The sequence below is a fragment of the Morone saxatilis genome, unplaced genomic scaffold, assembly GCF_004916995.1.
Source record: "Morone saxatilis isolate NCDOM2014 unplaced genomic scaffold, NCSU_SB_2.0 Contig14, whole genome shotgun sequence".
NCBI classification, from domain to species: domain Eukaryota; kingdom Metazoa; phylum Chordata; class Actinopteri; family Moronidae; genus Morone; species Morone saxatilis.
In genome coordinates this window covers 13,474,800-13,502,127 of record NW_023339696.1, presented here as the reverse complement: position 1 = coordinate 13,502,127, position 27,328 = coordinate 13,474,800, and the positions used below count along the sequence as shown (strand labels likewise).

General features: G+C 41.0%; 1 protein-coding gene across 2 annotated transcripts in view; it reads left to right on the top strand.

The window, feature by feature from the left end:
* The window catches only part of baiap2a (BAR/IMD domain containing adaptor protein 2a), a 49,980-nt gene extending 23,055 nt beyond the window's left edge, over positions 1 to 26,925 (top strand). Inside the window, exons 4-15 of one of the 2 annotated variants that reach the window (XM_035654579.1) lie at positions 6,048 to 6,109; positions 7,266 to 7,337; positions 9,818 to 9,955; positions 16,190 to 16,342; positions 18,415 to 18,657; positions 19,118 to 19,349; positions 19,917 to 20,118; positions 20,234 to 20,302; positions 20,394 to 20,547; positions 20,796 to 20,833; positions 24,842 to 24,884; positions 25,416 to 26,925. In XM_035654579.1, coding sequence (XP_035510472.1) covers positions 6,048 to 6,109; positions 7,266 to 7,337; positions 9,818 to 9,955; positions 16,190 to 16,342; positions 18,415 to 18,657; positions 19,118 to 19,349; positions 19,917 to 20,118; positions 20,234 to 20,302; positions 20,394 to 20,547; positions 20,796 to 20,833; positions 24,842 to 24,869 — 1,391 coding nt within the window. In that variant the 3' untranslated portion in view covers positions 24,870 to 24,884; positions 25,416 to 26,925. The remainder of the gene's footprint in view (positions 1 to 6,047; positions 6,110 to 7,265; positions 7,338 to 9,817; positions 9,956 to 16,189; positions 16,343 to 18,414; positions 18,658 to 19,117; positions 19,350 to 19,916; positions 20,119 to 20,233; positions 20,303 to 20,393; positions 20,548 to 20,795; positions 20,834 to 24,841; positions 24,885 to 25,415) is intronic. The other variant, XM_035654577.1, reaches the window with a different exon arrangement.
* Positions 26,926 to 27,328: the final 403 nt, after the last annotated feature.

Here is a 27,328-nt window from a genome sequence, read left to right as displayed (position 1 = left end):
CTCTCTCCCTCTCTCTCCCTTTAGTCTGGCCTACCTCTCTCCTCCTCCAGCACCTGTCCCTGTTTAAATGAGAGCAGAGGAGCTCTTTTCTTAGCTCTGTGCCACCATCCCAGGGGTCCCTGCCTTCTCCTGCTCTATTTCTGAGACACGCGCTGCATGATGGGAAGACAGTGGCCCCCACACTCTCCATCTACACACATTCACATTGCCCTTCATTTGTTCGTGGCAGTGACATGTGCTGAAGGTGAGCTTAGACACAGCTGGGATGGATGTGGACAAAACTGCACAAAAAACTCTCTCTCTCTTTCCCTGTGTTTGCTGTAGATAAGAACACACAGTTGTAAGAATAATTGGTAAATTTGCATTCTGCAGTGGTATCGGCGTGCAATAATGCAAAGCACCACAGTCAGTGCCATGCTAATGTGAAAGTGTGGTCAAACCAGTAGGTCCACCTTTTGGGTGATATGATATTGTGATTCATGCCAATCTGCATTTTGTAGCTGTGTGGGTTTTAGATGTTGTCTGTCATGATTATGCAAGAGAAGCCAGTGGACCTGAACTCAAGTGTAATAGTAGGTAGTAGCAGCAATGTTTTGGGTTTTTTTTCAATTCTGCACTTCTAGAATCATTTTACCCACTTTGAAATTGGTTACAGTAATAACTATATGCCTACCATTGTTTCCCCCTTGAATACTGTGCTTGGAGACCCATAATGACCCTGGTTTCTTCAGGCTTCAAAGAGCTCAGTTTGGTTTTTCACTCAGTCCACCCTTGAATCTCCATACCTCAACAGCTACATGACTCTGCAGTTTTGTTTTTTTCTTATACCCTCAGTTAAAGTGCAAAAGGTTCTGCTACACAGCTTTGGAGAAAACAATGCTTTAACGACAGTTTCCTTTCTGTTACATTGAGGTATCACTTGTTATACTGCATTCTCAGGGGATTTTCCCTATCACTCCACTTTTTGCCTCCGTGGCTTTTGCTCTCTTTGCCTAATTTGCCCAAGAAAAAAAATCTGTTTTCTTTCATGCTGAGCTTTCTTCACTTTGAACTTTATTTGATTCTTAGAAGACTTTGTCGCAAAGAGCGGAGAGACAAAAACCCCCAGATCTTTTAAAGATTTCCACACACACCCAGTCACAAACATACTACCCATATGTCACAGTCAGGGTAACTTTTCCTGCTGCTGGAGTTTGTCAAATCAATCAAAGCTTGGAATTCATCGCTTATGCTTTCAGCAACAAGAAAAGCAGATATGTTATCAAAAGGGGTCTTTGCGCTGCAATAATCAAAGCTTCTCTCAGAGATACTTTTTTTATGTGAGTTTAAATCACATCCTATGATTGCTTTTACAGCCTTGTGCAGGTTTCTGTTAAGGTATTAACCCTCTACTGTGCCATTCAAATTGTGTGTCAATCAGAGGTGACAATGTGAAGGATGTATGTTTATATTTCATGACAAATATCACACAAATCAGGTTGTAGCTGACATGAAGATGTTTTTATGGGGTGGTTACCCCCTAGCCTTGTACAACCAGATACAGTTCATGACAGCTACATGACAAATGAACCAGTCCACTGCCATATGTTCTGGACCAATCAGCAACTCAGTAGAGGGTAACATAGAGCAGGTTAAGACATATCAGCTATGCAGCACAAAATTAGCTCCATCCAGGAGAATATTATCTGCGGTGTTGTTTGTTTGTCAGCAGGATTATGAAAAAACTACCCTCTTTGTTATCATTCAAAAAATACAGTTCCCATGAGGGTTTGACAGCCATTATGTGGCTAAGACTCATGGGATATGTTGTTGAGCTCAAAATAAACTGTTTTTTTTTTTTTAAATAACTATGCTATGTTTGTTAAAATGGCAAGAAATTAAAATAGAATACCCTTAATCTCAGAACACAGACTGGAAACCGCACCATTCCGCCTCAGCTTTTGCTGTTATAAAATGTGTTATGTGGTTAAGGCTAGTGGAACAGCGACTTAAAAAAAAAGAGGGCAGGATTTTGGCTCACTGATACCAGATGGTGTGGATTTGCTACTCACAGTCTTATCCAGAAGACAATGCACGGCAACCTACCTGAGACCTTCTTAGAATAAACAAAAATATAATTTACAACTGCACTGTGGCCCACTTCTCTTTAGCAGTCTTAAATTTCTCCTGTAGACCTGCATTATGCCCTAAATGCATGACACCATTGCTGGACAAACTTATATTAGGCTAGTAGGTTGAACAGCTGTGACTGAGCTTCCACTTTTAGTAACATGTCATATACGTATCAATAGTTTCCTCCTGTGAGAGGCTTTCATCCAGTTCACAAAACCACACGAGTGTGCGTGTGTGGGATGGGTGAACTGTGAGCATAAGCTGCCCTCACTTCCAGATTAACTGTGTTGTGGTTTCACAGGGAGTGTACGTGCACATGTGTACACAAACGCGCACACTCACGCGGCCACCCAGACTCTCAACTATTATTTGCGTCTCGCACATTATCCCGCTGCCCCATTATACCTGCCCACTTGTTTGTTTCCCTTGTGACTTAGCATGCTAGGTAGGCAGTTATTAACATCACAGTACTGTTTAGTCACACACATACACATGTACCTACAATACAAAGACTCCCCAGGTGGGACTCACTCCACTTTCCTCCCCAGGCGAGTGTAGATGCTGATGTAATGATAGCTGATAGTAAGGGTGGAGATCTTTTGAACAGTGTTTTGTAACACAACACTCTGCCCCTCATCTCGCAACTTCTCCCATGGCAACGACCCTAGCATTATCCTGCTTCCATGACAACCCGTAGTGAATCCAGCTTGACCTTCACCAGTGATTCAGTGTCTCTCCATCCACCTCCATTCCTCTCTCCCTCCATCTCTGTCTTTCTTGTTCTCTCTGTTCAACATTGCAAACTTCCACTTTTTAAATATATTTTTCTTTCTGCTCCGTAGCCCACATTCTGTTATTCTGTGATTTTTTTTTTTCTCTCTACCTGTGTGGGTGTACCATTGCTTCTGTTACACAAGCAGTCGATACATCTACACAAGCTGATGTCATACTTCAGGGGGGACAGTCTGTTCGCATGCACCCAAGTAAGTCCTGTGTTCATGCTTCCTTCTCTGACTCAGTGGTTTAAGCTAGGAGGCATGTGGCTGCTTGTTGCTGAGCTGCAGGTGCAGCTCAACCTGAGCTCACCTCCCCACAAAGGAACTATTGTTTTCTCTCAGGCAGGGACACAGGCGGGGTTGAAGCAAGCCCGGAAATCTTGTTACAATAATGATCTTCTTTTAGGGTTTATTTACTGTGTGTGTGGTTGTGTGTCTTTGTGTCAAAGTGTATACCATGCGTGTTCAAGAGCTTGTCACTGTGGATATCGACCCGTCTGTCATGTCGCTCTTAGCTGGTATGCGGATATCCTCGTCAAGCTGGCAGCTCTTACACTAAGTCTCACAGGTTGTGTCATGCCTGCCAAATATTTTCTGTACGAAACAATAATGTTGCACAACACATATCGAATTTTCCACATTATGCCCTCTTTATTGATTCTTGATTGAATTCTCTGCTGTTAACTTCCCCTGAAGGTTGCAATCCAATTTTCCCTTACTGTTATTTTGTGATATAATATCGAAGTTGCCATGGCAACTATTTGCATCTCCAAAGTGTGATTTCTTTTTTTTTTTTTCCTATGCTTTGGCATCATACATTGTGCAGTAATGAAACTGCAGATGACAAGATGAGATCTCTTGCAGATTCATTCATTCTTTACCTTTCTGGCTTCTTGCAAACACCCTGTCCTACTGCCAGTTTACTTGACGTGTGTGTGTGTGTCTGTCTGCGGTACAGTGATGGCTGCTCATTTGTTAATTGATCCAGCTAGTTGAAGCCGCCAACAGAATGCCAGGGTTTCTAAGCCTTGAAGGGCTGTGATCAGGGATGAGTATCTGTAAGCTGCTTAGCAGGCCTGCTGGGAACTGACAGGAGGCTTTGGCCTGCTTCTCTGCTCTTGTGAGGCCCAAGATCAGCGGGCAGGTTGCACCATTGGCAAAAAGGCCTGGTTGTCACAGGTATACAGGAATTGTAGGGGGGGGGGGATAACCTTTTCTTAACACTGCCCACACTTACATGTTCTTACATGTTTCTGGTGATCAAGAGGTCAACACAATGATTGAAATAGAATTTTACAAATTAGTAGGTCATTATTTTTATCAGTGTTTATGTCTATGATTTTGCAGAATGTTGAGCTAATGTTTGTCTTCAGGAATTCATCTTCTGTTGTTTGACTTCTCCATAACTTACTAAAAGTCCTTATATATACGATAAGATAAGATTTGTACATACACTAAGTGGAGGCTGGTGTATAAGCAGATTATGAATGACAATATGTAATAGTCAAACACAGGTTTAATTATATAAAATATAAGAGAAGTTGTTGTTGTTGTACTAATACTGTACATAACAATTAACACTTTAAAATGTCATATCTGCTTAAAACTGCAAATCTAAACCATTTATTAAATGTTTATATACTGCTTACAAATGCTAAAGTTAATAAGGGAACATGCAGTGAATTTTTTGCAATACATTTTTTGCAGAACTTTAATGACATTTGCATTTATTTTTTTATTTTTTTGGAGCAGTTGGAGTCCACTCAAGGTCGCTTCAGTGTCGCCTGTCTGTAGCAGTTTGCATTGTACGTCCTGTCTGTTGAGACGGAGACCACTCCAAAGCCCTTTGGTGAAGTTTGTACCGAAACCAATTCGACAAAGTTCAGATTTCACTTGCGCAGCATTTTGAGATGGGTTGAGATGCACTCTTATAGGTTAGCTTTCAAAGGAGGACCCAGCAGGGGAGCGTGAAATGAGATTAAATAAATCTGAAGTGCTGCACTAAAGTATGTAGTTCCTAGTTGGCCACAAATATCCTGTACTTACCTTTTCTATACTATTATTGTCTGCAGCAACACAGTGATGGATAATATATTACCACAATTCTCTTCCTCTTCTTCTCCACTTCTTTTAATCATGCTTGTTAGTTGCCAAAATTAAATAGATGTTATTTAATAGCTATTTAAATGCCATTGCCTTGCTAATAGATGCTATTTCAATTTTATTAAATTATACTAAAATATGACCTGTCACAACATCATTGATATCAGTGGATAAAGTCTGCTCACTAAAATCAATATACAGTCATTTGAACTTAATGGAACTATGTTTCCTGACTAATTGAATGCAATCGATATAAACCATTATTAACACTAGCTGATATCACATGTTCTCACTAGGCAACAGCTAAGGGGCTTTGGACACTTTTGGTCAGGGAAATGTATGCGTGTCTCATTTCTCTGTACATGCTGATCTCACATTGTGTTTCCACCAGGTCTGTATATGTATGTGTCTTTCGCTCAACGTAGCTCTTTGTGTTCCTTTTTTTGACAATGCTCTGCATATTCAGAAGAGGCAGCCTGTAGGTATATGAAAATAAAATCTCACTAGCTGCATGACCCTCCTTATCGCTTCCCTTTTTTTGGTTATTTCCTTTTCTACTCCTTTTTGTGTGGAGACTTTAACCTTTCTTTGAGGTGTTTTTTTTTTTGTTTGTTCTAGAAATCACATTGCCTGATGTTAAGATTAATCAAAGAAAGAAAGGCAATATGTTTGATCTCCACGAGACATCGGTACTTACACGCTTGAAGAACCAGAATTTAATTTTAAGCATTTTGTCTCCCCCATTTTTTGTACTTGTCATCACTTGTTATTGTTTCATTTTCTCTGTTTTCTGTTATCTTGTACCAAAAAACAAACTTTCATCATGTTCTTCGTTGTCCCAGTTACAAGTCACTTGTCCCGTATGTTTGTGTGTCTTGTGTTACTGCATGAGCTTTGCACGCTGGGGTCTCTGTTTCTCTCTCTTGCTTCTCTTGTTTCTTCCCTTTTTCTTTCTCTAGTTTCTACCTTTCTCCCTGTTTTTCTGCTCTAGGGATGCTTGTGCTGTTGAGTGTTCTTCATGTGTTTCTCCCTGTCTCCCTCTTTCTCTCTGTGCAGGGGATGTGCTGTTCCAGATGGCTGAGGTCCACAGACAGATCCAAGTGCAGCTAGAGGAGATGGTTGGTATTCTAAGCTCAAAGGGTTTTTTGCTGTGTGCTTCAACGCTACAGCACCCTCTATAAACCTCAGGCTCTGTGAAAGGTCTTGTAATGTGATATTTTAACAGAAGTTCAGACACGACAACAACTTATTGCAGCAATACATTTTTGTTTGGTGATGTGGCTCTGCTCTGTGATGTTCCACAACAAATTTGCCGGGCCGTGACACAGATTTGTCCCTGTGGGCAGTGCAAGGAATACATGACAATTAAATGAACACGAACTTATATTGAATGAACAGACATGCTGGGCTCATATAAACCCAAAATGCTTACACAGGAGGTGGCTGGGGAATTCGAGTGAGTTAATTGAACAGTAATTCAGGGTAATGTGTGCTTTATGGTGAGTTATTCACAGTCAATATCAAGTTCATTAGTGTGTGTCTGGTATAGAGGAAGGGCTGTGGATGCCCTGGAGTTTGAGTACCCTGAGATCACTTAGGCATCCACAAGCCAGCTGCCTGTAAAGGCTAGGTTTTTCTTTTTTTTTTTTTTTTGTCTAAATAACCCTATTCCTATACTTACTGTCCATATGTATGTACTCCTTCCTCTTTTCCATAAAGATTGTCCAGTGTTTGCTTCCCAGAATCCAATCCTAAAAATTGGGAACAAAATTATCAGTCCATGCTCACTTTCAGCCACTAAAAAAAAGTTTATTTTCCTCAAATCTGATCTTTGTAGTATACTATAGCCTATTGCTGGGATTCTGTTCATTAAACAATATCATATAAATGTGAAGGAAATAGTAACCTATTGCACATACATTGACCAGTATATAAAAATGAATGTCAACAGAGCAGAGATTGAACATTTGATTCAGTTTACAATCTAGTGACTAAATATTGTGTCAGATAGCACTGAATTTGTGACTGACAGTGATTTGCAAGCTGAGAGAAGCTTCACAGGCCGGTACTTTGTTGGTAAAACATTTATTCAGTAACTGAGTAAACTAGGATAACGCATGTATTTTAATAACTTATTTGCCTATTACACACAACTTGGTGTGAAAGTCTCTGTTTTTTTTACCTCTGCATCCACATGCAGAATCCTTTAATGATTTAGTCATTGAACTAACAATCATTAGCATTTCATTTAACTGTTTTGTGCTTCCTCCCCAGTTGAAATCCTTCCACAACGAGCTGCTCTCTGAGCTGGAAAAGAAGGTGGATCTGGATGCTCGTTATCTGACTGTGAGTATCTGACTGGCTCACTCTCCAAATTCAATAAATGCCTATTTTAGCTCATTGTGGTACTTTGTTATGTTACATCAGATCTGTGGAGGCCTAATTTGACTGAAGTGATAACTGAGACGGAGGTGAAGTTGTGTTTTAACATCTGGATCAAAGTCTATCTCTGAGACAATTAGAGGATATGTCTGTGAAAAAAGAGATGCTTTGAAATAACATTTCAAGTCTACTCACCCGTCAAGGGTAGACTGATTATAATAAACCCCCCACTGCAGTGTATGTGTATGTGTATGTGTATGTGTATGTGTGAGCACTGTGGAGCTGGTCTACATGTGATATCTTTAGAATGAGTGGGTTGTAGCCTGAGTGTAGAGCAGCACTGTTGTGCGTTGTTTTGGGGGATGGGATAACGTTGCCATTATTATATTGTATTGTTAGAAGGACCACGTTACGAGGTGCTTCGGCTCAGTCAACAAGGATTGTTTGTGAATCATTTAGGCTCCTTTTATCAGTACAATCAGATGTTGTCATGTTGAGTTCAAATGAAAACCATTTACAAATCATTTTTGACTCCTTACACATCTGTAAAATGTATGTTTGCTGTCTAAATTGATATGGAAAAGCATATGGAAATATTTTTGCTTTTTACGTTAGTTCAGACGCATCAACCATTTCAAACATTTCTATCCTGGTGTATCCCCGAGGTTTTAACATCCATTACTTTTAATGAATTTCCCACCGATCTGCCGCAGTGATAATAGCAGTCATTTTGCTTCAGACTTTGTGAATTAATCATCTGAAATTTTGACTGAGTTCAAAAAGAGTGTTTTCTAAGACTGAAGTGTGTGTGTGTTTGCGCGCTCCCAGTGGTGCATCTCTCTCTGTTCTCTCTGTCTTGTTCTCTTATCTCACATAATGACTTATCAGGGCTTTTACAACACTCTTCCATCATTACACAGAGGTCAGAATTTGGGCATAAACGTAAAATGCATTGAAAATAAAGAGACAGTAGATTACAAAATGAAGAGGAGCTTTTTATGGCAGATAAGCTGTAAAGGACAATGGTCAGATTCTTCAAGTGTACCAAAGTTTATCTACTGTCTGCTTTGTTTCTAATCAGATTTAATCACACTAATTATCTGTCTGCAGTAATAGCCAGTGATTGAGAGTCGTGGGTTACTGGTGCTGGCAAAAAAGTCAACAGGCTTTTGCTTTGTTAATTAGGAGGAACATTCCAGCTCAATGATGCGTATACTAGGGATGTTATCTTGATTACCCAATTTGACCCTGTAAACTAAGGGCAAACTTTTCACAATACCCAGTTGTGTTTTTCTTCTAACCATCGATACACTGCATGATCTATGTGATGGGGATTTTCCACCGGGGAGCCTCGGTTTCTTAAACTGTCGATATGGATAGCAGAGCAATGCATACTGGTTGTACTGCTTTCTCACAAGGACATGAAGGGAATGAAAGGATGAGTGATTCATTGTTATTGGGTTCGGAAAATTAAGGGACAGCAGATGAATTTAAAATGTTAAATTAAGTTGTTTAGAGCTTCCAGTTCAGCTCAGGCCTATAGAACTAATACCACCCATCTCTGTTATGAAGTCCAAACACTGTATGTGTCATGCTGCTAGTCTTCCAGTAAAAACAACAGCTTCGTTTCGGCTCATTTTCAGCCAGACAATACCTAGAGGGATACCTACATCCTCAGTGTCTTACAGTATGCAAATGTGGGTGTTGAACCCTCATGCATGTGCTCTCCTCTGCCAATTTTGCCTCGTAGAGAAACCACATGAGCTTTGTCACACCAGGCACAGTTACTATAGCAACAGAGCCGGTACAGCCCGGAAACAAAGTTGTTTTTCTGAATAAATAAATAATTAAATAAGCAAATTAAATGAATTAAATAAACAAACTCTGGCTGTAAAATGACTAGGCTAGTCACTTTGCTTGTTCTACAAATCACACTTTAGTTTTTACTTTGCAGGCTGCCACGGATGTCTGTTATTCTCACTACGCGAAGAAAATGCGCTTGAAATCTGCTTGAAATGGGTAATCAATTGCAGTCGATGTTTTAAGAGACACAATCACGAGCTGTATGTTGCAAAATCAAACCCTGGAAGACAAATAATGAGTAAATATCAGAAAAAATTGCGTGAATTTGTTTTTTTCCTTAATTGAAAAGATTGCTTTCGCATGTCAAAGCCTTGGTAAATGCACCAACAATCACTGAAATGTTATGATGGTTTGCATATCTAAAGCTATATCTAAAATTTCAAGGCTCTACAAGATGATTTCCACATGGTCATAAAATGAGTTGTATCCAACGGCTGTTTGTGAAGTAGGAATTAGCCTTAAAAACTTTCAGAAATGGGTTGGCAGTAGTGGTACATATTTACGGCCCACCCTCTTTCATTAAGGCTTTTTAATTTGTGGTCCTAATTTAGTGTTTGTGCTCTGCCTGTTGCCCCACGTAGGCTGCCCTGAAGAAATACCAGATGGAACACAAGAGCAAAGGGGAGAGTCTGGAGAAGTGCCAGGCTGAACTGAAGAAGCTGCGCAGGAAGAGCCAGGGCAGCAAGAACCCCTCCAAGTATGGCGAGAAGGAGATGCAGGTGAGCCTCTTGTTGGGCTTTTGCACAAAGCCTGATACTGCATTAGTTGTCAGAATTAAACTACACTGAAATAAAGATGCCTCATATAACCATTACAAATTGACTTCCAATTGTGAAGAGCTACTGCAAAAGAAGAGAAGGGAACAAAATACCCAGAAATGACAAAAACAATATAATAATAAAATAATAAAAAAAAAAATATATATATAAACACTCAAGCCAGTTCGTAGCACTGTTGTAGTTAGTTTAAGCAGACTTTACATGCATGTGGGTGACTGTTGGATTGGAGCTTCATGAGTCTTGGTGCAAAATAATGACTTTATTCTTCATAAAGTAAAGCACAAAACAGCAAGGATGGGGGTGGATGCAGTGGCGACAAGGTGCCCTGAGTGGGAAGGCAAATAGTGGAGGTTTGATTATGAATTGTGTGCCCTTGCCAATCGTTCGTACATCTACACACATACAGCGGGCGCATAGACACACACGTGAAAAAGAAAATAAGTCAGCAGCACTAATTGATGTACTAGAAGAGTACGCATTTACTTCAGCCAATGTGCTTCGGCTTTAATCAAGGTTTTTAACAGAATGAGCAAAGCTTGTGTATACGTGACAAAATAGCTGACTTAATTATCCAAAGAGGCTTAGGTAAGATGGCAAATTTTCTAAGGATGGTGTACCTGAACACACAGACATTTCAGAATAAATGCCTACAGCAGAATGCTATTATTTACCAAGATTTTTACAAGTTGCCATATTTATAGTTAGTTAGTTTTATAGTTATGTCATCTTATAAGTTTCCTTAAACTGTATATAAGATGTGTTTTTGATATTAATTAGCTATTATTTTGAAGTCATTTGAAGTGTTTTGTTTCAACTTTCTGTGTATTTAGTCATAGATATCTTAGTCAGAAACCCCATAAGTCTTTATTTTTTCAGTTCTATATCTTTATTAGTCAGCAACAGTGACAGGAAAGGCAGACAGGAAATTGGGGGGTCAATGGCTGTAATCATATTACAGATGACATGTTGCATGTGTGGTGTAACCATTCAGCTATGGAGGCACTCTCCATATGAATGTCATGTGAAAACTGTGGATTTATTTTTACATACAAGTCTGGTTTTAACAGATACCATGTAAAAAGTCTCTATAGGTGACATGGCACATGTGTGGAGTGCCTGCTTGTGTAACTGCTACATATGGATAAATTGCTTTCAAGAAAAATATTTTTTAGCTACTGTTTCAGTCTTCTGGAGTCAGACAGCCAACATTCACAACTTGTCAGAATGATTATATGTCAAACCGAAGCAGTCACATGATTCACTGAGGGAACAAAGCAGAGTTTGCTCTGGGCGTCATCACTCATGTGATTATTTCCATAGTAAAGCAACCTCCGACAGAGCACCTCAGGAGAATTGGTTTTTGATTTGTTGTAATGAACCTTCAGAGTTCAACATAACTTAATTAGTTATCTTTTCACATTTAGTTTTCCGTCAATAGACACCACATAGACACACATACGGCTGCAAGGACGCACCATTTCTGTATTAAACCCTTATTGTAGGCCTTCACTGTGGTGTTGTTTACAAGTTATTTATTGGTTCAGTTCTGTAGCCAGTGTTTCTGTCAAACTGAAGAAATTATGCTGCAGAAAATGGCGACCGTGACGATTGTTCCTTCACAAGGATTTCACTGAAAGCTGGAAGTCTTTCTGCCTGGAGGGATGGAAACTAACAGGTCAAGGCTTGCAGGGTAATTGCTGAGCTCCTTGGTCTTGCTGTGAAGTGCGGCCGGCCATGACTGAATCAGATGGATAGCTGGGCCAGAAACATGATTCTACCGGCACTTATGTATACAGTGTTGTTATCTGTTGTTGTTGTTGTAGAGACCACTGGGTATAAAACTTTGCTCTTTGCTACCCAGGTTATAGAAGAAGGCTCCTCCTCTGTCCAGGGCTCAGAGTTTATACAGTTGCACACATCTACCCTTTCCTTTCTTGGATGGTATGGCAGCGCTGGATTGGTCTGATTGCTGTGTCAAATTTTGTTCCACTGTGTCTAAAGGCATTAAATTTGGCAGTGTGTGCAGCAGTCCAGTTTTGCATAGAGCTGGGCTTGCGATGTGGGCGTGGGGTGGGTTGGTGGGATATTTAAATGCACTAAGCCAGGAAATCTCAGTCAAGAATGGCAAGTTGTTACATGTTCCTGACAGCCTCATGTTTGATCATTAGGCCCTCGGATAGGTTTTCACCATGACATGAAGCACCAGATGAATCTTTTATTGCAGATCAGAGGTTTTGTCCAAAATTAAAAATACGTCTGGGGCTAATTTAAAGTTTGTCTTAAGGGGTTACAAAAGGCCACAAGGGCATTAAGGGCATGTGTTAAAATGTTATTCTTCCACAAAGCAAAGATTAATATTCTTGCCACCTCTTCGCAATTTTCCTAATAAACTTTGATATTTTATTTGTTCTAATTGGAAGTTTGGCTTGATGACCGCAGACAAAAGGTCAGTGGTTCACCTAAAGCTTTAGGATTTGTCCTCTGAGTACCTTTATGACATATTTCATTGCCAGTAGTTCAAACTGAATGAGACAGTATTTTACTGTGGATCAAAGTAGATGCGGCGACAGTGGGACTAAGGCCAAACCACTTGCTGGGCACAAAAGCCCAACAATTCAAACTTGCTGCATATTGGACATAGAGAGTGGTAGCATTACCCAGCACTATTATTGAGTCTGTATGACTGATCAATTGGGCCGTCTGTGCAGAAGAGCGAGCTCATCAGGCTCTAGACTCATAACACACAGTCGGTTAGCAGGGAAAAGGAAAATCAATCTCCCTTTCTCATTTTCAGCCTGCTCACTTTCACTGATCATATCACAGCTGTGGGCGTGTGAGAGAAAAGTCAACTAGTTTGTGCCAGAGTCCCCCGGGGTGGACGACACACAGAGAGGGAGAGAGCCCTGCACTCCCTCAAGACCCGCGCTTCACAGTGACAACCATCCACCTAACAAGGCTTAGATAGCGACCAACTACAGATGTGTTGTCTGAGAGTGTTTAGTGTAATTTGTGTGGACAGAGATGGGTTCTTTCAGGCACTAAGAGGCAGTTGAGAAAGTACAGTACAAGTAAAAGTTGCTAAGGCGAGCTCAACATTCCCTCCCGCTTGTCCTCCTCCACCACATCTGTGTTATTTTAGCAGATGAGAAGTTTTCTTTTTTATCTCGTCTCTTTTCATTAAAAAGTAAAGTGTGTCTGGCAACGGACGCAGATGGCGGCCGCATTTCATTGATCGCAGTCTTGTTTCTCTCTCTCTCTCTCTCTCTCTTCTCTCTCTCTCTCTCTCTCTCTCTCTCTTCTCTCTCTCTCTCTCTCTCTCACACACACGCGCTATGCTGTTGTCTCTCCCACTTCTGTCTGTCTCTTTGTCTGTCTTTCCTCCACTCCCTGTTCTCTCCTGCCATAAGACACTTTCACTGTGCCATCTCATCAATGGGTAAAGCCCCTGCCAAAATGATAATCAGCTCATTATGTAGTTCAGTGAAGTGGACCAAGAAACAGTAGAAAGGGGGTTTCATCTTGATAAACTCCTTTGCACTGCATAGGCTGTTAATAAGAACCCAGACAGAGATATAGAGAGACAGAGTTCAGGATTCAGAATTAATATCTCAAGATGTTTGATAAGCCCAGGGTTTCTTCAGCGTGGTAGCATCAAATTGAAATGTGATTCCAACCGGGAATGTTGGTGATTCATATAAACACAGAATAAAAAGGTGTTGTTAACGTGCAAGTGTAGTAAATAAGGACTAATAAACACACACACAGCACATTTAAGCAGGTACTGTAGGTGTAGGTGCTTTCTGTTGTGCCCGGGAGCGTCACACTACAATTCTTTTGATTCGAAAGAGTGCTGATGATGAGGGAAGAGAAGAGCAGACCTAAGCAGCTCTTAACACTGCACGAAAAAATTGCTTTTGAATCCCTATAGGAATAAAAAGGAGTATAAACAAGTTTGTGTTGTGAAGCCCTCCCTTTCCCAGGGCTTGTAATCACCGGAAACTGATTTTGTCCTGAATGTGTCAAAGTAAGGGGACACACAGATCAGTTAAATTCTGAATGTAAGAACTGCATCGATGTGCAGCAGGTTTCATTTATATTCATAACCTTTGCAAAACAAGTCACTCCAGCTATGATGTAACCTGAGGTCGCTCAGATATAATAGTGGCTGGTGTCTGCCTAGGCTTTTCCCACTGCACTCATTGTCTTGGGTTACTTTAGTGACCTTTTGAATGCTTGGAGAATTGGGCCATGTGGATTTGACAGAAGCAGAGGACTCTTCACCTCGTTGAGGTCATGCTCAGCCCTTTAACTGAACTCATGAACTCAGTGCCTGTCAAGAACTAAAACAAACAATGAACTGAACCAGTTTCAGAATACTTACAGTACTTGAGATTAAGGTGCATAGAATAAGGTCGGGCTCTTGATTAGACAGATTGGCTCTGTGGATTTGTGTAATGTTTTTGGTAAATTTCTTCCCATACTAATACAAAAGGGCCATTCCTCAAAATGTTTTTTGTCTAGTATCATTAAGCCACTTAAACTATTCCTCCACACTTTGAATTACAATGAACTAACCTTGTGGATGGTGGCAGTGGGGAAGTAGTGTGCTCTAGTGGTTACTAAATGAAATACATCTGCGTCGTGTGGTGGCACCACAGGAACTTAGATTTGGCTGCAGGGAGGAACTCCAACTCAACAAACTTCATTAGTCTTTGCATTGCTCTGTGTGGGATTTAAAGTAGAACTTTCTAAAATGTACTCTAATGCTGTGAGAATAGTGAAATATTAATCACGCCACAGCACCAACAGCATCATGGATTATGATAATTTCTTCTCTCAGGTGGCTGAGACTGAAATGACAAAAGTAACTGAATCATCCATAAACTCGATGCTGTACTTGTCTTTACCATTTCTCAATATAGAAAGATATTGGGAGTCATGTGTCAACAAACAAGGTTGACATTTTTAACACTGTAAGCATACAGTATATGCATATAGTTCGGGGATTACCCATGCCTATGTGTGTTTGATTCCAGTTATATATGAGAAACATACACCCCATAACAAACTCAAAACAAGCCAATACCCCAAAGAAAAGTTCGGTCTAGGTCAAATCACTGCAATAAATATAACACATTATTCTAGGTCAAATATTTATCAGCAGATGTTACACTATTAAAGCCATGAAGCTGGACACATTCGACCTACTTTAAGAGTACAGTATCTGAAACTTTCAGGAACCAACATGCAAACTCTGCTGTTTGTAAAACACATTGACTGGCATGCGAGTATGCACATGCTCACAAAAATGCCTAAATGCCACTTCCTCTTCAAAATAAGACTCCCCGCAGCTTCTCACCAGCGTTACTGACCGCGTGTGTGTGTGTGTGTGTGTGTGTGTATAGGTGTGTATAGGTGTGTGTGTATGTGTGTGTATATGTGTGTGTTGTTGGTGAACTCTGTAAGACATTTCCATCTGACATTTCCCATTTTTAGAGCGCTGATGCTAAGACAAACTGACAGCGCGGGACCCCCCCACCACCCCTATCGCTGTTACTCACTCTTATACACACATTAACACACCTGTTATTTGTTATTGTCCGACATACAAAAATGGATTAGAGGGTCTTTGTGAACAGTTCCTCCTCCACACTGCGGGATCTTCAGTCATAATTGCCTTGCCTCGGTAGCACTCGGCAGGGAAAATCTGGCCAGAGAAAGTTACTGAGTAAGGCTCTTTCCTTGCACAACTATTACCGCCAAGGTGCACTTAACCCATAATTGCTCCAGTGGAGCTGTGCAGTGATTGGCAGTACAAGACTGTGCTGTGCTGAACAGCTCCTAAGTGTGAACGTGTGTAATTGTGTGAATGTGAAGCAGGTTAGCTAGCTTGTCAGACCCCCCTGTCCATTGGCTTTACCTACTAAGTGCAGAAAGTGGTTTTTTTTTTTTTGTTTTTTGCCATTTTTATTCCTAAGCTATGAAGAACCTGCACCCATAACTAAAACCTTTTTGTCACTGTCTCACCTATAACGGCACATGAAACAGAAAAAGTATTAAATGCAAAGATAACTGGCATGTTGTGATTCTTTTGTAGATATTATCTCTAACCAAAGTGTCCCAGTTGGTAAATGATGCTCATTTGTGCTTGTGTGTGTGTGTGTTTTCCATCAGTTTGTAGAGACCATCAGCAGTAAGCAGACTGAACTTGACACCTTCATTGCTGAGGGATACAAGACAGCCTTGTCCGAGGAGCGCCGCAGGTACTGCTTCCTGGTGGACCGCCAGTGTGCTGTGGCCAAGAACAGCAGCGCCTACCATGGCAAGGTAAGTCCAAGGAGAGACATGAACGCCATATAATTTAGAATAATTTTAAGGATATGTTTAGAAAAAAATAGTTTTTCACTCAAAAGCTCATCTGGTTCATTAGGACTGTGTGGGTGTGGCTAAATTAGATTTGATTGACAATGATGGCAGCACCCTGCCATCCTGCTAAATTCTGATTGGTGCACAAAAATATATTACATCTTGTTTTCCAACTGAGCCTACTTGCAGTCAGTGAGAAAGGAAAGGACAAACAAGAAAATATGGAAATTTCTCTCATTTGCAAGCAGACCTGTTCAAACTTTGACTGAACATAGTGTGTCCATCACTCATAGCAACAAGCCGATTAAGGAAATTCAAATAAGGCTGTGCACAGATATGAGTTTATGGTCAGAATAAGCATTTCCTTCAATAATTTGTTTAATCATAAAATAATTGTTTGCAGTGGCATCTCAGTCACTAATGGAGCTGAGCCTGTATTAGTTATTCTGATCTTTTAGCTAATCAGGAAGACATTTTCTGTCCATTATGTTCAAAAAGGGACATGTGCAGAGCTTGTTAGGTCAATTCACAATTCCCTTTGTGCAATAGTCTTGACTCAAGCCAGCTACTCCCAATCTGTCATCTCTGTTTGAGTTGAAACTCACCTGCTGTAGACCATTGTTCAGAGAGAAGAGCATACTAGGAGATGTATAATTCAAAGTCGCATTAGCTTTGACCGCTCATAGGGGCCTCTTCATTTTAAAAATTCATTAAGACTGTAGACAATGCCCAGCTGACAGGCACATCTGAAGCTGTAATCCATCACTGCACCTTCCAGCGTCTGGCCACCTTTTTGTGTAGAGAACTGCTTCGCTTGTTCGTTAAAAGGAATAAGCATCAAAACGCTGAATGTAGAGAAAGATGGATTGAAATCAAAGCTTGGTGCAATGAACAGGACAAGAGTTGCAAACTGTTTCTCAGCCATATTGTTTACAACAGTCACTGGGGAATTGTGTAATACCTGCTTGTTATTTTCACATTGCTGTTGACATTTGAAGCAAAGAACCTTTGAATCCAAACAGACTCCCCCTATATCATCCATCAAAGGTAATGGAGCATTATTAAGCAGGATTTAGTCTTTTTCCATGTTAATTTTTGTGTTTAGGTCTGTATGTGTTTGTGCTACAAATGTATGTCTATCCATTACCCAAGAATTTGATATTCTTGGGTAATGGAGTACATCAGTCTCCTGGGATTACTGGTGGGTGTGAACTGCCAGCCTGAAGATGTGGTTGGAGGAAGACTGTGTGTCTGTGTGTCTGTGTGTGTGTGTGTGTGTCGTGTGGTGTGTGTTGTGGGTGGTAATGGGGCGCGCCTGTAGTGTGTTGGTGGTCGGACCCGTGGTGACTGTGGCGACTGTGCCCTGCTGCTTCTTTTTTTCAACATGGAGTCTAGTCATTAATCCGGATGGGGGGGGGGTGGTGCGTGGGAAGGAGTGTCACCGTTCAGGCAAACTGAAGAACCCTCTCCCAGGGGTTCCTGTGTGTGTGGTGTCGATGTGTGTGTGTGGCTGTGTGTGGTGTGAGGAGAGACGAGAGAGAGAGGAGAGAGAGAGAGAGGGAGCAAAAATTAGCACATACAAAACGGGACAAAAACTGACTTTGAGTGTTAATTGTATGTAGTGTGCATACGCATTGTACTCTAAACAGTCGTGCCAAATGCATGCATTTCTGTCTGTGCGATTAAACCGTTAAACTGTCATTTATGTGGGCTGTAGAAAAACAGCCGGTGTCCACAGGCTGTGAGATGCTGGAGCTGGGCCAGCTTGGTTGTATGTTGTCTGTCCCACATCTTCACCACTGCAGCAACATTTATCATAGCTGTGCAGAAGGGCATTGGTCAAACGGATACGGAGTAGGAAATCTACCCTTCCGGCCAGAAACTCGAATTTTTTTTTTTTTCTTTTTTTCTTTTTTTTATTAGAGAAGAGGGTGGAAATTGAAGGTTTAACAAAAGATGTGCTAAACTTTCTCCGGTTACACTACTGCTACATTGATATTTTATTCTCTTCAATCTTCCCTTCCTCCTTCCAGGGTAAAGACCTTCTGACCCAGAAGATCCCAGTGTGGCAACAGGCTTGCTCAGACCCCAACAAGCTGCCAGAGAGGGCCATGCTCTTGGCCCAGCAGATGGGCTCTGCCGCCCTCGGGGGCACAAGCCCCCTGCATACCTCCAAATCCAACCTGGTCATCTCAGACCCTATCCCCGGGGCCCAGCCTCTTCCTGTGCCCCCAGAGCTGGCTGTCTTCATGGGCAGTGGCCTGGGACACCCAGCGGTGGGTTTAGGGTCTTTTAGCCGGAGCAAATACTTACATTTTTATTTTGAATTCTGTAGTCTTTGATAAGACATCACAGACTTAGAATTTAGGGCAATTTATATAGAAATTGTTCTTGTTTTTCTTAAGAGAACTTACAATTTCCTGACTTTCCACCACTGTGAAGGAGCTGCCCTCCATGAAGAACCAAATCAAACAAACCTCTCTCTCTCTCTCTCATCTCACTTTAAAGACGACACTCAAGTTAATGAGCTGTTTAGAGTCTATGTTTCAGCAGCTGACAGACTACACTCTCACTAAACTTCAAAATCGACTCCAGTTATAATTTATCAAGATGAATTAATATGAACGCAGCAGATGTTAATGATAACATATCACTTTGACTTAATCTAAATAATTCATGAAGTAATTGCTGCTGTAGCCATTTCCACAATTTTACTTGTCCACTTGTTTGTTGCAGAGACTGATGGGCCCTGATGGCATGTCCATGGTCAATGGGACAACAGGAGTCCACGGGGAGGAATATTGGACAGATGGAGGGACTATGTCTGTGTCTCAAGTCAGGCCTTCATCCCCTCAGACCCAAGCACAGGGCCAGTCCCAGGCTCAGCCGCAGAGACAGGTCAGCGATGTCTACTCCAACACCCTTCCTGTCCGCAGGCCTGCTCCCGCCAAGAATAAGAACCCCGTGGGTAAGATGTCCAAACACTGCTTGGATTTAATGAGCAACAGTAGCACTGCAGCGAGAAAATTACAAGTAGCCTCAAATCTATTCATATCATTTTACTTAAAAGTATCCTGAGGAGAGTTTTAGCATTAGACTGATATCACCTACAAATTACGTTTAACGCTAAGTGCTAAATTACATTGTTGGCCGTTTGTTTGGGAAGATTATGGACGGTGCTTTTCGGTGTCACAGAGGAGCAGGGAGAGGCAGCAATCTACACCTAGAAATGGTATTCATGAGAAATGTTGGCAGGAGATAGTATACCAATCATCTCATCTATATTCCGATTTGTTTATCGTGATTATACCAGAGTTTCAGTTAATCTGGCAGTGATATATGGATGCTTACAAATGCTGTTCAAAACGCATTTAAGAAATTGCTAAATTTAGATCATCTGCCTGGCTGCTGACTGTGCCTAAAGAGACATAAATGTTACCGTTAGTCAGAACTGCAGACTCCAGTTATTCAGAGTATTTGCAACTCTCTGAACTTTCATGTCACCGATCATTGTCTCTGTCCGCAAACTTGTCAGGAGAGACACGGACCCTGCCCAGGTCCAGTTCCATGGCAGCAGGCCTGGAAAAGAACGGGCGCGCCCGGGTCCAGGCCATCTTCTCCCATGCTGCGGGCGACAACGGCACCCTGCTCAGCTTCTCCGAGGGAGATGTCATCACCCTGCTAGTGCCTGAAGCCCGCGATGGCTGGCACTATGGGGAGAATGAGAAGAACAAGATGTAAGTAATGTATTCATTTATTCTATTTTGCCTGAATCCACACTGTGAGACTGGATACATATTTGCTGCACATATAGGTACAGTGTAAGTTTAACAAGGTCTTCGCTTGTCTCAGGCGTGGCTGGTTTCCATTCTCCTACACGCGTGTGCTGCCTGAGAGCGACAGTGAGAAGCTCAAAGTGAAGTATGTAGCATTTTTCTGTCATAAACTGTGTGTCAACTTAATGAGCCCAAATGAGCCCAAGTCTGAGGCCTTTGTTTTCCTCCCCTCCCAGCCTGCATCATGGGAAAAGTAGCAGCACAGGGAACTTGTTGGAAAATGATGGATCACTGCCCACACCTGACTACGGCCTAACCGCCCGGCTGCTGGCACAGAGCCTAGCACAGACCCGCCCACGCCCCTACAGCATGGCAGGCTTTGGCACACAGGTAACTTAACATGTGCACTATCCATGAAAAACATACAAACACTTGTTACTCTTGCGCAGTTAATTTGTTGCCCCCATCTGGTTTAGTCTTGTGTTGCATAATTGGATATGAGTAATCCTGCAGTAACTGAAAAGGAGACTTCTGCTTGGTTTCTGCTGCCACCTAGTGTTTGTATACAAGTACAGCAGGTACTTCAATCCTAGGTATACAAGCACACAAAGTAATAAATATTACTTTTATCTTTTCAGCCTGCTATTGAGGATTATGACGGCCGTTTTGCCACAAGGTAAGTGCCTTTTCTGCCCTGCTCTATGAGTATTGACTGATATGACTGAGGCTGCCATCTGAATTGTTTAACCTGTGTAGTTTGAAAGTAGTGACCAGAAGAAGACAATCACCGTAGATAAATGAGATACTATATGCTCTAACACTCAAGAAACAGCAAGGCAGATGCTTTACATACGTAGTGTGCCAATGAAATAGTATATACACATTCTAAGCAGGTTCGGAGATAATTCTCCAAAAGTTAGTGTAGATCCTGAAAAGTGCTTGATTTTTTTAGTTTGCTGTTGATGTAGACCATTGTCTCATAAAGCAGTGAACAAAGGAACTGGTAGAGCTAATTGCAGCTGCAAAGAATTAAGACAAATAGTAGACAGTGGCGAGATGGCTCGAGGAAGATCTTGCAAAACATACCAAAAAGTACTGAATCTTTACGGAGCGAATTGCTTTTATTCTGTGCACTTTCACAAAAAAAATCACATTTAGATTGATGTCCGTTGGCACATCATTTTGTGTTAGTACAACATGATGAAGTACACTAACTTTGCACACAGTATACAGTTAATATGTGGTATGGAATTAGGATTAGTACCACAAGGCATTTAAAACAAAGTAGAATCACCTACATTTACATAGTATGAGGATAATTATTATTATTTGCTGTAGATCTTTCATCTGTAGTCTATAAAATGTAAGAAGATAGGGACAAATCACGATTTCTTAGAGCTATCTTTAAATTACCTGTTTTGTCAACCAAAATATATCAAATTTACAGTTATATAACAGGCAAAAGCAGCAAATCGTCACATCTGAGAAGCTAAAATGTAGCCATTTTGCTTTGACAATTGATTTGACAGCAATTATCAAAACAGTTGGCCATTTTTTTTTATTTCAATTTACTAATCGATTAATAGACTAACGGCTTCAGAACTAGTGAGAAATATAGTTTTGCTCAAGCGATACATTTGATGTATGCACAGTGTTTCCTTTGATTTTTTTTCACTGTTTCTGTTTCTTTGTCCTTTCCTCTTTGCTCTTGCTTTCTTATTTTTAATAGCTCTTTAAAGTAATGAATGCAGTGTAGCGGGGTCAGTGTCTTAGTTTATTGTCAGAATGCTCTTGGCCCAGTATATCTGCACTGTAATCCTATCAAGTCCTAGCTGACTCACCAAGGCTGAGTGAGGTTAGGGTTAGGAACTATGCTGTGCCTGTTTCTGTCCAATCAGGGAGTGCATCCTTGTGTACATGTATATAAATGTGTGCGTTTGTGTGAGAGACAGTGTATGCGTGAGAGAGGGAAATGGCCTAGAGTATACGTGCGCTCTTACTGGTGTTTGGTGGAGTACGTGTTGTGACAGTAGACATCATGCTGACTTCATCTCAGTCATCACTGCTTGTCAGCCTGGGGCTTTGGGCACCAGTGTCAAGCTGTTTTACATACTCGTGTCTGCTCTGGGTGTGTTTTTTTCTGTATCAGTATTTTGAGACAACACTGTCCTGCAGGGTGTATTCACCCCAACTGACTAATCTAAAACAACATCCCTCCAGCTAAGGAGATGACTTGATTTTCTCATCAACAGTAACTTCTGGGCTTTTTGTCTGCTTCTCAGTGACAGATATTCTCTAAAAAGTACTTGATTTGGGCAATAATATCCAACCAGCAAACATCCATATAAAAAATGTGTTGATGAGGGAATTGGAAGTCCAATCTTCCTGATCACGGCAGGTGTGTTTGGAGTTGAAGCTGTAGGTGGGGCAACCATGATTTCCTGACCCCACCTAACACTTCTCCTAAACTCTACCGAGCCTCCTTGTGCCTGTCTTGTCTTTCTCCATTTCTCTCTGAGTGTGTCCGACCTGGCAAGCTTCCTTCTCTCTTTGTTCCACAGTGACAGTCCTGATGGCAAATTGATTTCGACTGTGTGAGAACAGACATACAGACAGACACAGACAGCTCCGGATAGCACAGGGGCCTCTTCCTCCCCATCTTTCCCCCTCCACTTAGCCTCCCTCCTGTCCACTTATCTCCACCTCTCCTCCCCTGCCTCCACACACACCCCTTCTCCAAGTGGAAGAGGCCAGTTTCATCCCTCCTTTCTGTCCTCTCTTCCTCCCCGGGTCCTTCCTTTCCTCCTTCCGTCCGTCCTGGGTGCTGCTGCTGGTGGTGTCGGTGTGGACAGTAGCGGTTGGTGGGTGGAGGATTGCGTTGAGCGAGAGAGCCAGAGCGGGGCCTACCTGCTCGGCATGCAGCGATATGGACTCTGAATACTCTATCTCTGATCACAGTCCACCATCACGGACTGATCTCTCAAGAGACTGCCTTTGCTACTGCTTGTCTTTCATGCATGTACATGGTTGTGTCATTTTGTCAAACTAAAGGACATGTTCATGTACTGTACAAGTGCCAAAAGACTTCAATGTCATTGTACTAAAGCCACTGGCTGAATGGCCTTTTTAAGCACACGTGGGCCCAGTGTTATCAAGTTCCCACCCAACACACACATGCTCAAAAAAAAAGCTTTGTTCAAAGTAAGGCTGTGCAGCAGATTACTATGTTTCTGTTCTGAGAGATCCCGTAGGTCGCGCTGTGCTTCCTTGTGTCAGTGCTACACTTAATTTTCCGTCCAGAGGGTGTGTGTGTGTGTCATATTTGCCTTACTTTGCTTCTTTTTTTCTATTAAACACATACTTTATGTGCAGTGAAGCAAATCTTCAAATTGAGCTTCAAGAATATACAGTATATATATCTCTCTCTATATATATATATTTAAATTGTTTCCGTCAGTCCACAAAATTGCACTGTATTATGATCTTCGCAAAAACAAGTTTTCACATCAATTTCCGATTTAACTTTCCACACACAGCCCCAAAGAAACTGTCTTTTTGCCATTCTTGGCTGAACTTCCTGCCAGAATTGTCAGTTTCAAATAAAATGCGTCACTTCCAATATAACCTTCAGTTTGGTCTTTTTTCTGAAGCTACAGTGAGTTTGGAGGGGTCTTCTTGATCTTCTGTTTGAGTATCCTCAATAACAGCTGTGAATTCGTTTTTAGGTTAACTGACCACGGCTTTTGCAGCTCAGTGTTATTTATGATTGTATTCCCTGAGTGGCTATGTAGTTTTTGGTCTTTTCTTTTAAACAATTATTGTCCTTGTAAAAAAAAAAAAAGAAGAAAATATTGCCAGAAACAATGACTGAACTACTGATTAGTTGAAGTGTTTATCTTATGCATGCTGTGGAGGGAAACCAGAAAAATGTGATACTGAAAATTGACCTTGAATGTATGGTGACTTTTTACAAAGGTATTCTAAATAAAACATATCTCTATATATTAATAAACAGTCTGGTCTGACGAGAAATCTGTTCTGTCAGTAACAATGGCATTTTCAGTTTTGTTGAACATTTTCCTTGTTTCAAAGTCATGGCTCTGAACTGACCCCCCCCCTTAAATGTTTAAATTAATTCCTTTTTTAAAACCTCCACCCTTGTGTCAATCATCTCAAGCAGCATGCAGTTTCATCCTTGCCCCTCCCCAGTAACACCCATAGCATCGGTGGTGCTCTCTGTGTCACTTAAAAAGCAGAAGACTGTCAGTGCGTGTGGTGGTGTTGTGTACAGTGTGTGTGTATTGTGAGTATCTGAACTCTGCCTGCCTGCTTATCTTTCTTTTTTTTCTTTTTTCTTTTTGATATATATTTTTGCCTTGTGTTTGAGTTGTATTTAGGTGATAGGCATAATAATGCAGACACAACTTCAGAACACCTGCCTGTTGATTGCATTGCATTTACATTACGTAGTTTAGGGTTTGAAAAAGAGCATACAGTAAACGGCATGTTGAGCATGAAGTGTGTACCTCTGTTTTCCATCCCTCATTTCAGTTACAGTTCTTATTATCAGCCTACAGTATGTTCATCTTGCACCAGACTAACCAGCAGTGTTGTTACAAAATGTGACCCATGCATGATCTGAGAGGTGAGCCATTCAAACCCAAAGGTTCTCTTTACCTTCCAGTTTGGGTCCAGAATTGTCCCGGTTCTGAGGGAACAGGACCTCCGTAAGTCACCAGCCTCCATCTTTCAGCCAGCCAATCACTTTTCTCCTTCTCTCTATCTCTATTACTGCCCTCTGCTGTCATTGGCTGTCTGGCTGCAGTAGGATGCTGGGAATCACTGGTCTTTTCTGTCCTTTGGCCTACATGGATGTGGCAGCATTTGATTGTCAGTCCAGCAGGTCTTGGGTTGTAAAAGAATAATTATTCTTTTTATTTTCTTTCTTTTTTTAAACTCTGTGTGTATCACAATACAATACAAAGAAGGCACTAACCCTGCATGTGTGTCTATTGCAAGCTGTTTTTGTTATCTTTTTTTTTTTTTTCATATTTTACTAGAATTTTCTCACTACATGCTTGCTAAAACTCACAGTAGATGCTGCAACTGTTTGCTCAGCTTACTATAAGAAACAAAACTATAGGAAGGATGATTTCTTCTGGGTGTGGTTACGTAGTTAACCATGTATCTCTCAAAATTTTGTCATGTTTTCAACCTAACTGTCACTGTTCCTTGTCTCACCCCTCCTCTCCCCACAGTGACCGTTCCTTGGAGGTCTACCTCCGGCCCACCTTCATTGATGACCGATCTGCGCCCATCTTCTACTAACAGCCTGCTGTCCTCTTTTGTCCACTAATGGGCCCTTTTTTAAGGGGAGAAACATTGGCATGTTTGTATAATGTCTTGATAAGAGGGCCCAGCAGTGTGACTGGAGGGGGAAAAAAATCACCTCAAGGAACAAGTTACACTACACTAAGAATCTAGTTTCTTTACCGTGTAAATTCACTTGGAGACTTTCCGGTTAATCCTCGTGAAGTTTTGCGAAAGGCTTTCACAAACATTGAATGTCTCAGCCTGAGCATTCAAGTGCAAGTGTGACAATAGATTTTATTAGTTAGTTAGATCCCACCAGTTGTGGATAAGGTATGGCTAATAGGTTTTACTTGTGATGCCGTCACATTCTTATTTATCTGCACTTCTACTATGGGATTTCTTTTTTTCTTCAACACTATACACTGTAAATTTCATTTGAGGATTATTTACATTAATGAGCAGTGAAGGCACACTCCGCATTAGCTGTTTAAGTGAGGCTTGAGGGTGAATAGAAGATGGTTGATTAGTTTTTAGCGCATCACTGTAATATGCACTGAAGACAAAGTGTAGATTGGATACTGGCACAGATAGCTAGAACTGGACAGTTGGTGAGTAAACTATAATTCTGCTTTTGTTAAGTGATATAGTCTATATATTTACTAGTTGTAATACAGTATACCCATATTTTCAATGTGGGAACTGTGCCTTCTACTTTTTATTAAAACATATGCTTCATGCAGCATTGACCCAATCATCCTGTAAGGTGGTTTGAGGGCATATGCATCACAGTTTAACATGTATTTTTGATATTCCTGAAAATAGTTTTGTTTTGCTTGTGTTTTTTTGTTTGTTTTTTTTTTGCTTAGCAAGCTCCAGTACAGTGCAAACTCCACCAAAATATTACAATAATTCTTTGAATTGCTGTTCTTTCTTTCTCTTCAAGTTTCAGTAATATCTAAGCTTCCAGATAGCTAAGAGATGAAATAAAGTACATGCTTTTTATTTTTCGCTTTGAGGGAGTGGTAGCTTATCAGATAAGGTACAGTATTATCATGGCTTGTGATCATTCATTCTCAGTATTATACACTCATCTGGGAGAAAAGGAAAAAAAACAGGAATTTATCTACAGTATAAGGTGTGGGAATAATAGTCAAAACTGTATGTGATGGAAAAGCAATAATGTGTATGATTGTGTGAATGAGCTAAAAAGGCCTCTTACACTGCAATAAATCAACAGTTGCTTCATGAAAAGTAATTTTTCCATGGATGAGTCCTTTACACTGAGTGATATGATCAGGCTTTTATTACGCAGCAAGTTTCAAATGCATTTTTTACTTTTATATAGCTTTCATTGTCCATTTCTCACTTTTGTCCCTGTTTGTAATATATCTGTACTGTACAGAAAGTGCATATAAATTATCTGTCCAAAATAAATCTAAATGGGCATAAACTTCATACCGTCATGTGTTTTGTTGTTTCATGTATGTTTCACAGAGAATTGCACTCCTTTGACATCCCTGCAGATAGATATATCACAGACACAAGAAGGGAAAAAAGTATCTGGATTTATTTGTTTGGGATAGTACAATAGCAATGAGTGAGGGAAAAATGGAAACAGCAATGTTGTTACTACCGGTGCACGGAACAGCCCACCTCACCGTCTCCAAAGGTGTCTGCCACTTTAGCCAATAGGCTTTGTAATATCTCTTTGGCAAATTTGAGAGACTGTCATCCTGGATTGCATCTTTTCAAATCGTACAAAAATACTAGCGACGTTTTCTCTTCTTGCAGAACTTAAAGGGCAAGGTGAGAGGAAACAGAATTGGCACTTTGAGCTACAGAAAGATAGAGAGGGGGA